The sequence below is a fragment of the Rhinolophus ferrumequinum genome, chromosome 17 (genome assembly GCF_004115265.2).
Source record: "Rhinolophus ferrumequinum isolate MPI-CBG mRhiFer1 chromosome 17, mRhiFer1_v1.p, whole genome shotgun sequence".
Classification (NCBI taxonomy): Eukaryota; Metazoa; Chordata; class Mammalia; order Chiroptera; family Rhinolophidae; genus Rhinolophus; species Rhinolophus ferrumequinum.
Window position 1 is genome coordinate 17,380,372 of NC_046300.1, and position 10,487 is coordinate 17,390,858.

At 39.0% G+C, this 10,487-nt stretch overlaps 1 protein-coding gene across 2 annotated transcripts in view; it reads right to left on the reverse strand.

The window, feature by feature from the left end:
* PDCD6IP (programmed cell death 6 interacting protein) overlaps positions 1 to 10,088 on the reverse strand; it is a 48,939-nt gene extending 38,851 nt beyond the window's left edge. For both annotated transcript variants that reach the window (XM_033132144.1, XM_033132143.1), the window contains exons 1-3: positions 9,745 to 10,088; positions 2,068 to 2,122; positions 478 to 547 (exon numbers count right to left, since the gene is read on the reverse strand). In XM_033132144.1, the coding sequence (XP_032988035.1) occupies positions 478 to 547; positions 2,068 to 2,122; positions 9,745 to 9,953 (334 nt within the window). In that variant the 5' untranslated portion in view covers positions 9,954 to 10,088. The remainder of the gene's footprint in view (positions 1 to 477; positions 548 to 2,067; positions 2,123 to 9,744) is intronic.
* Positions 10,089 to 10,487: the final 399 nt, after the last annotated feature.

A 10,487-nucleotide genomic window follows, 5' to 3' on the forward strand; every position in this document is an offset into this window, starting at 1 on the left:
GTACTAGTCCCCACTTCACACACAAGAGAAAATGAAGACACAGAGAGGTTAACTTGCCAAGTTAAAAAGCTTTCACTCTTACGACCTTTAGTTATAATGTTCTACCTGTAATGTTATTTCCTACCTGGATAAAACAAATTCATCCTTCAAGGTCTAACTCCAACAGTGCTTATTTTCAACAGGCAGAATTGATTTCCTCATCCATGCTCCCCCAAGTCTGTTCATAGACTGATCAACTGTCTTCCCAACCAGCCTGAGTACAACTGTCTTATTCACTTTTATAACTAGGACAGTGCCTGGCAAGGCATAGGCTCTCTACAAATATTTGGAAATTGCATTAAAAGTTGAAGTTAAAAAGAAAATGAAATGTAAAACATCTTATTACTTAAAAAGAGTCATTTGGAAAGCAATTTTTAAAACCTAAAACAAAGTGTTTACACCAAGTTTCCTGCCATTTTTAATTGAAAAATTACATACCCAACTTTACAGATCCTCCAAAAAGTGAACCTTTATCAAAAGCATCCTTCCAAGTAAACGTCAAGCAGATCTTAATAGAAAAAGAGAAAATGGAAAACTATGTTACCTTCTTGTATCTCATTAAATATTAAGTCTCTTTCAAAGAAAAACCCATAATGAGGAAAAAGACAAAAGCTTCAACCTGTCTAAAATATTATCTTCTCTAGCCAATCAATTCATTTTCCTGTTTCATAATTTTTTTTCAAATAAAATACTGGCACTAAGTTATTTCAAATGGTCACTCTGCTTCAGTAATTGTACATATTGTCTTCTCCAGAAAACACGATCTTATTCATCTTTATTAACACACAATGGATTGAACAGAATAGGAACTTAATAAATGCTTGTCAAATAAGCCAAGAGAAGCACAAGAAAACTACAGGTTTCCCAGGAGATAAAGTTAAAAACTATTCCATGATGACAAAAGAGGATGCTTTTCTTTGGTGGATGGGGTAAAGTAACATTTTATTTCTTCATTTCGGCAATGATTATATTATACATGTATATTTGCTTTGTGAAGATTCAAGCTATACATATGATAGGTTCACTTTTCTATATATCTGTTACACATGAATAAAGAGTTTACTTAATAAAACAAAAAACCACATCTCAGACTTCTAAAATATTCCACACGTGAAGATTTAAAAGAACTTAGCCTCTTTTAAATTATGTATGACAATCTAATTTTCTAACTCAATTAATTTTCAATACACACAAAACTAGAAAGAATAACATAATGAACCCCCATATTCCCATCACCAGTTTTACCCTTTTGCCCTTTTTGATTCATCTACCCCACCCCCCACTTTCCCTGCCCATCCACCCCCACCACCCCAAACACACACATATTTTTTTCCTGCAGTATTTTAAAGCAAATCTCAACATATTATTACACCTATAAAAACTTTATTACTAGAATATTTAATGTATTTTTCATTTTAAAATTTAGAAATGTAGAAATTAAAAACTTTCAAGGTTCCCAAAAAAAACTGTAATCCATCAGCATGCTCACTATCCAGCCTTTTAGAAAAAGTAAAGTTGACATTCTTATAGTGTAACATTCTTATAGTGTAACATTTCTAATCACAACAGCACAACATTGTATACAAATTGTATACAATTTGTTTACATTTAGGTACTTGTACAATTTTTTAAATACATAAACTGAGACTAATACTTTCTAAATTATATAATTTCCTTAATTCTGTAAAAGCCAAAGGACACTGTAAATTAATCAGTCAATAGGTCTTATTGATATGAAATGCGCTAAAAAAAAAAAAAAAAGAAAGAAAGAAAAGCAGTCCAATGCTCTACGTGAGCCCAGAAGTGACTGAGGAATGACATGAATAGAGTTCCAGGAGACATTCTTCAAAAAGACATAGATTCATATCAGATGAGCCTAAAAGCTTCCAATTTGTATAAAAGTCTCATAAAAACCTAAAGATAGTGAAGAGACACCATTTATTTTAATAAAACGATACCATGGGTGGGAGAAAACGGGCGATTTGCCATTATCATATAATTTTGAAACAAATTAAATAAATGACTTACCTGATTTTCAGAAAAAGGGAACTTAGGTTCAATGGCACAGACCTGATCATAGTATCTAAAAAAGAGAGCAAAATTAAAAATTACCAGAGCTCAATATTATACGCATTTAGGCAAATACAACCAGTTAAAGAGTATACTAAAATTATTCATGCTTACTTCAAGTGGCCCACAAGTAAAATTCAATCAGCCATTTTTAAGTTAATGAACATAATCTTTTAACGTGTAACCCAGGAGTTAAAACGCATGCAATGAAAAAACTGTGAATGAAAACTCATACTCACCACCAAAGAAAAATACTTATCAACTATTATTGGCTAACAGCAAACTAACATCTGCCCAGGAAATAGAACTATTTCTTAAAATACTATTTTTTTATTAGTGTAACTGTTTACATCCACTGGGCAAATTAATATTTCCATTTCTGTCCATCTCCACCACTGCCACACAGTTCACCAAAGCGACTACCCTCCCTTTAAAGGAGACTAACTCAAAAGTTCCCCAGCCAGCTTATCTTGTTTTCTCCGCCCTCATTCTTTTCAATCTGTTCTCCACAGAACAGCCAGAAGGATCATCAAACATGAAGCAGTCTTCGCCCTCATCAAGATGACCACTGAACCAGTAAGGGGGGTAAGGGTATATCCAAGGCCAAGCTTTCTAACTGGCCTCTACAATGTCCTCCTTCCCTTATCTCCCTGCCCCGCCATCCCTTCATTGGGGCTATCTTCCCAATGGTTATTTCTGAGGCCGAGTCTTTGGAGGGAGAGGCAACATGTCTGAAACTAAATTTTTGGCTGGCATGGCCATGAAGTTTCATTACAAACAGGAAGAACTGAGCAATTAAGGAACTACATCAAACATAATGGGAGCCAGGATTCTATAGGAGAAAGGAGTTACTAATAAGAAAAGGGAGAAGGCTAGAATAAACTCTGTGGCTTTGGACTGGAAATGGAAGTATCAGTGTAAACCCGCTTTGTAATACAGTGGAAAAGTGTGTGTGTGTGTGTGTGTGTGTGTGTGTTTCCTAAATGTATATGCTGAGAGGGTCTAGCAGCAGTAACACCTAGGTAGTAATAAGCATACCTAGTGTCCAGATAAATAATGCTGTACGTTAAAAGGAGCCAGTGCTCCTTAGATATATAGCTGACTCACCACGGAGACTGAGAAAACTGAAGACTCAAGCCTAAGACATCTTGCTATGCCCAAAAGCTAAGGAAGCACTCAAAACATAATGAGGACACATCAAAAGGACACAGTCCCCTAGCTTCAGTGGGCTCCCACTAGTGAAGTCTAGAACAATTTAAATAAAATAAATAACAAATCATAACCCATGGAGGAAAATAAGATCACCATTCTGAAGTAAAATAAACATGTCACTAGGAAAAGCTCTACCACACTGTACAATGCCAACTAATAAATCTAGAAAAAATAAGCAAGTAAGAAAAATCACCATTTGGTACCTTTCAGAGTATAGTATCCGATTCAGGTAAGATTCATCAATGCATGCTAAAACACGAAAGTCAGATGAAAACGGGATATTATAGTCTCAAAGTGTCTCCCCACAAAATACTATTACAACACACTTATTAACTATAGGGTTAAGAAACCTGGCAGACACCGTCTTAACCAAGTAATAAAAGTTAACATTACCAGCAACAGGACAAATCAACATTCTGTTCTTCCTGATAGCATTAAAAAGAACATAGCATCACTCTGGTGGTACTACTGCCCCAAAAGGCATTAATCACAAGAAAATATGAGACAAATCCTTCATAAGGGACATTCCACAAAGTAACTAGCCTGTACTCTCTAAAAATGTCAAGGTCGTGAAAGATAAGGAAAAACAAGAACTGTTCCCAGATTGAAGAAAACTAAAGAGACAACAACTAAAGGCAACTCAGGATTCTGGATTCAATTGTGGACCTGTAAACAACATTATTGGGAGAACTGACAAACTTTTAATGAAATCTATCGATTAAATGGTAATATTCAACCAATGTTAATTTCCTGATTTTGAAAGTTGTACTGTTGTTGTACAGGAGCGTATTCCTGTACTTAGGAAACAAACACTGAAGTATTAAGTGCTCAAACCCTTTAATGGATTCCCACTATTCTTAAAACTACATCCAAAAATGCTGACAAGGTCTAGCATTACCTGGCCATCGTTCAACTCTCCAAGCCTCACCTCAGAGTACTCACTATTCATCCTAGTCGCTGAAGTCTATGCTTTCTCCTGGCCCCAGGCCTTCACACACGTTTTTCTCTGTACCTAGAAACTTCCCATCACAATTTTCTACCTCTCTTGTCTAGGCTGACATGTCATGTCATCAGAGAAGCCTTTTCTCATTCATTCGTTCAACAAGTAAAGGAAGGCTGACAATTAAGTTCGCGAACTTGTTGCAACAATGTTGCTAACCTTTTTTGATATCAGAGGGATTATTCATTATGAATTTGTACCAACTGGACAGTTAACCAAGTTTACTATTTGGAAGTGCTGAAAAGGCTGTGAGAAAAAGTTAAGACAATCTGAACTTTCTGCCAACAATTTATGGCTCTCGCATCAGGACAATGCACCAGCTCACACGGCACTGTCTGTGGGGGAGTTTTCAGCCAGTAAGCAAGTAACTGTATTGGAACACCCTCCCTACTCACCTGATCTGGTCCCCAGTGACTTCTTTCTTTACCCAAAGATAAAGGAAATATTGAAAGGAAGAGATTTTAATGACATTCAGGATATCAAGGGTAATATGACGACAGCTCTGATGGCCATTCCAGAAAGAGTTCCAAATTTGCTTTGAAGGGTGGACTAGGCACTGGCATCAGTGCAAGGGGAGCACTTCGAAGGTGACCATAGCGATATTCAGCGATGAGGTATGTAGCACTTTTCCTAGGATGAGTTTGCAAACTAAATTGTCACACCTACTATACTAAGAGCTTACTATGCACCACTGTTCTAGGACATGGGAATTCAGCAGTACGGAAGCATTTTAAAATGTGTACCCTTGAGAAGATTACTGCTAGAGAGATAGACAAACAACATAAATAAGTAAAAATATAGTATAGTAGATAGTGATAAGTGCTATGAAGAAAATTAGAGAAATGAGAAGGATAAGGTATGGTATCTTTACATCTTCTACCCTATTTGATTTACAAATTGCAGCAATATTATTAGTGCTAAGATTATCTCAGTATCTTCACCTCAAAACCAATAATCAGAATGTAAGCAATAATTCTGAAGTCAAATAGAACAGTATTTCTTTCCTGGTCTATAAAACACCAGCACTTGGAAAAATTTTCAGAAATTGTGCAACTAGTTCCATCAATTTTATTTTACAAACAAAACATATTTCCCCAATGCAACAAACTAAATTTTAACCCACAAAAGGGTGACAGACTGATTTATTTAAAAATTTTACCACGTCTATATAAATCACTCTTGAGTTAAAGAAAACAAAACTAAAATTACTATTAAAAAATATCAATGAGAATACAACATATCAAAAATTAGTTGGATGTAGCCAAGAGCAGACTCAGAAAAGATAGTCCTAATATAAATGTATTAGAAAAACAAAAAAGATGAAAAGTTAATCATTCAATACAAAAAGGCAGAAGAAAAAGAAAATAAGTGAATGACAATAGCAGAAAACAAAACACAACAGATTTAGTTTGGAAAAAGAAAAACGTGCAAACCTTTAGCAAATCTGATCAAGGAGGGGAAGTCATACATAATATATGTGCAACATTAGGAATGAGAAAAAAAATTGTAACTACAGATTATGAGGAAAATAAAACATTTTGCAAGGACTTCTGTGTGACAAAAAGATATCATAAACACAATTAAGAGGTAAGTAACAGATCTGAAAATGAGATTTGCAATATATATAATGGAAAAGGATAAACAGCCAGAAAAGGTAAATAACTCCTAAAAATCAGTGAGGAAAACACAAGCAACCTATAAAATGGGCAAAGAAAAAGAACAGGCAATTCACAGAAAAAGAAACTGAAGAGTAAATGGAAGATGCTGGACCTCAGAGAAATCAGGGCACTGCAACCTAAAATAACGTACCATCTCTCATCCATCAGTTGAGCAAAAAGCAATAATCTGAATTATTAATCAGCGAGTATTAGGAAGGACATGGAGGTAAAAAAAAAAAAAAAAAGCAAACAAAAAAAACAAACTCACAAATTCCTGCTGATGGGAATGTAAATTGATACAACCACTGTGGAGAGTTGAAAAATGCAGATACCCTCCTCTTCCACTTAAAACAAATTGCTGCACAAACACTCTTTTATGCTTCCTCCCAAAATTCCACTAAAAAAAGAAACTAAAAAGATAAAAAATCACAAGGACCAAAAGAATGGGAAAGGGCACAACAGCAAATAAGAGGTTTCAGTGACATTTTCTAAAAGGTGAAAAGTGAATGAAGCATAGAAAGCCAAAATTCTAACTGCCTAGAGGGAAGTGAGCTAACAAAGTATGAGCCAAATCATGCCAGAGAAGACAGAAAGGGTCTGAATTAAGAAGCATGAGGTACCACTGAAGGCAGGAATTCAGTGTGAGGGTGGGAAGAGAAGGTGTGGTGGAAAAATCTTTGAAAGAAACCTTCAGGCTACCAGATCCTCTACCCTGAGGGTAGGTTTACTCCCAAGAAACATTAGGGATGTGAAGCACAGCTAAGGTGGTGATGAGCACAGCTAAGTGGGGCGGATGGGGACTGAGGCTAATTGCCTGCACGTTCTGTCTCCTTCCTTCGTAACAGCACCCCAGATTTCAGCTGGGTATATGGCTGCCTTTAATAAAAATTCCTTTTCCTATCCTACCCTTCTATGAGATGTGGACATTCGTAACGTCAGTAATATATGTGCAGAGTATTGCGGGGCAGTTTCCAGAAAACATCCGGAAGGCCGAGCCCTATGCCTCCTTTCTCTTCCTCTACCCCACTGTCTGAAACTTGAGCCTGACTGCTATCTGGACCCTAAGGACAAAGAGTCCAGGTTTTGCAGAGCAGACAGCTGGAGGGAGCCCGAGCCTGTTGAACTTCACAGAACCACTATACCAGCCCTGGACTACCAGAACTACCTACCTACCAACTTTTTACAGGAATAAAATCATAATTTAACTCACTGATAATTTGAGATCTATCACATGCAGCTGAATAAAAACCTAATACAGGCGCCACACTAAAAATAGATATAAAAGATAGCACATGTAATTGTTGAGATCCCCAACCTCCATTCCCCCGATCAAATTTCAGAAAGTTGATAACTAGGCTTTTTCATGGAAGTAGACTGGAAGCTTTCTCTCTAAAGAAACTAATCGCCACAAAAGACACAGACGATGCTATCTGTAGTTTCTCCCCAAAAAAACCAGCAGGTTCCCATCCGATCACCCTAGAGTAAAAGTCACCATTTACTAAGGCTCTTCTAATTAACTTTTAGTCAAAGCCACTTCATAAAGCATGATGTTCATTCTCAATATCATACACATAAATGTATATTTTAGGAAATTTTAATAGAGCATCTACATGTTAGTAAAAATAAAAAGGCAAGTCCATTACTGGACCTGTTTGCAGAGCTAAGTATTTACCAAGCTAGCTTCTATTCTTTAGAAATTAGCTTACCCCCTCCTTTATGAATATTGTATTTAAAAGTTCATTAAGTTAAAAATGTGTTAATTAGCGTTCAGTTTACACAATTATCCAAAAATAATTATTAAAAAATATTCTGCTTGATTGAAATGAACATCTCAAATGTTTTTTACAGCATATGTACCCAAAGAACTTTTGTACACACCTCCACTATAAAATTTAATAGACAGTAGTCTATTAGCTTATCTAACCCCACTAGAAGAGCAAGAAGTGAAAAAAAGTAGTTGTTAATGAATGCACTAGGAGAGGATAATATGGAGATGACTAAAGAAATATGGTAGCTTCAAAGAGACTATCTCTGCAACAGCCCTAGTACCTAGGAACAGTTCTCACAGTTATGCCTGGGAAAAGAAAAAAGGAATGAATAAATGAATGACGTTTTAAAGTTCACAGGAAAACCCCATCAAAACCACTATTCTCTCGACTGTTGTTCTCAAATCCATGCACCAATTGTCTCTGAAGACTCCAAGCTCTCTAAGGGTTGGGACCAAAACAAACCTAATCTATTCAACAAGATTGTCATCATACTACTCATTACACTCGTGCTTTTTTAATACTACTAATGGAAAATTCTCACTGAATGCTATTCATGTCTACATAAAAACAGCTTTGGAGATTTTTTTTTAAAGTGTATTAATTCTAAAGAATGTGTAAGTATCCCTAAGTTAACTTTTAAAAAATGCTTATACTAAGTGTCATATAATGATCTTTAGAACCCAGCAGTCTTATCTTTAAAACTGACATCAAGAGGTCATAATCCCTCTGAGCGATGTATTCAATATGCTCTTTTGGGGGAACCATCTCTTCTCCAGTCCATATTGCTTTGAACTACGGAGGATGAATAAGTTAAACCAGCTGAGTGACTCACACAAGGGAATTAAGTACATTTTCCACCATCATATATGGGCACAAGCCAACCCAATCAAAGGCGGAGGCCTTTGGACTTCCCCCAGAGCTAAGGAGAAAAGCACTCTTATGTATGATGCTGAGTGTTTCGGACCACTGCAATTACAGTAGAGCTGCCAGAGGCCATGTCTCCCAATACAGGAACAAACCTAAGAAGGAATCAACATGGAATCCAGAAAGTATCTCCAGTGACGCCTAAAGCTAAGGAAGCAAAAGTCCTGGACTTTTCAGTCACTGGAACAAATAAGCTAGTTTAACCTGAGCTTCCCTTACTTACATCCTAATACAGCTGTATTTCTCCTGTGGAACAAGAACGTTACACACAGGAAATGAGATCATTGAACAAGGCAGTCCAAAGAAATTTTTTAACTATAAAGTGCTATAAAAATGTTCTGTTATCCTAACTGGAAAGAACCAGGCAAGAACTCTCATCAAATACAGCATGAGCTCAATAAGCTTTTGCTAAAATAACAAAATTTACTCCATTATGTGCCTACCTGTTTGTGAATAAACTGACTGTAAGCAACTTATCTTGAAGGTTCTATTATGTCACTCAAATTTGACTTCAAAAAAATGGTAGCTCCTAAACTTTGGACTTCTCCATCTGTCACTTGATTATGATGAACTTAGGAAAATGGATCATTTCAAATGGACAATAATAGACATTTATTTATTCCAGTGTCCCAATTCTCCCACTTCCCTTAAGCAACTACTATTTTGAGATCCAAATCTGGCCAAGAAAGTCTTAAGACGATGATGCAAAACCGGGGGGGAAGAGGGGAGTGTCAGAGACACCCCCTCAAATAAAAAAAAAATGAACACTAGTCCTGGGTACATGTGGCAAGAGAGACAGTTTGTGGCAGACCGTTCCCCCCCAGGTATCCAGATCTACCGAGCCCGAGCGGATCCAGGGCGGGGGCGAGCCGGCCGGACAAGCAGGCAGTCAGTGGCGGCCAGTGGTGCAGCTCCGCTCACCAGGAAGGAATGCGGCCACACCTACGGCCCCACCAACGCAGGGCGGGGCGGCCGGGACGGGCCGTGGGTGTGAGAGGGAAATAGGACGGGCGAAGCAAGGAAGTGGGGCGGCAGGCTGCACACAACCTCCCGCGCCCGGCCCCAGGCCCACCTCAGGAGCGTCTCCAGCGCGCCCTCATGCTTGTCCAGCGGGCGGCCGAGCGCGGCGCGGCGCAGCTTGTTGAGCTCCTCCGCCGCGCGGCAGTACTGGGCCTGCTCCTCCCCGCCGCTCGGGTACGTCTGCTGGATAAATTTCACCAGCGGCTTGGCCAGGTCCACCTCCGAGGTCTTCTTTAGTTGTACCGAGATGAACGTCGCCATGGCGAGCACCTCGATCGCCTTCCGGCCAAATAAACTGCGGGACAGCGACGAGGCAGGGGAGCGCGGGACGCCGGCTAGCAGACTGGCGGACCCACCGGCTGACGGACGTGCGCTCGCCCGCGATTCGGTCCGGCCACTTCCGGGAGCTTCCGCGCAGGCGCCCTCGTCGCACCGCCCGCTGTCACGTGAGGGATTCGGGCTGGTAGCTCAGCTCACCTGGGCACTGCTGGGCCTTGGCTGCGCGATGAGGGCCTGGCTTTCTTCGCAGGTGGCATTCTCCCCTTCCTCCTTAGTGCTGCGATGGGTGGACAGACACTTTCACTTAAAAGTAACCAGTCCTCCACTGGAACATCTGGGTGCGGTACCCCTGTTATAATATACACCACCCGCGAGAGTTTGCACAGACCTACGCAAGACCTTACAGCCTCAGGGTTATTGTGACCTATGGTAGTTCATTCAGCGGACTGCTGTGTACAACTACTGAGTGCATAATAAGCCTAGAAGGCAAGGTTCCCAGAGCTGTGCAGTTTACAC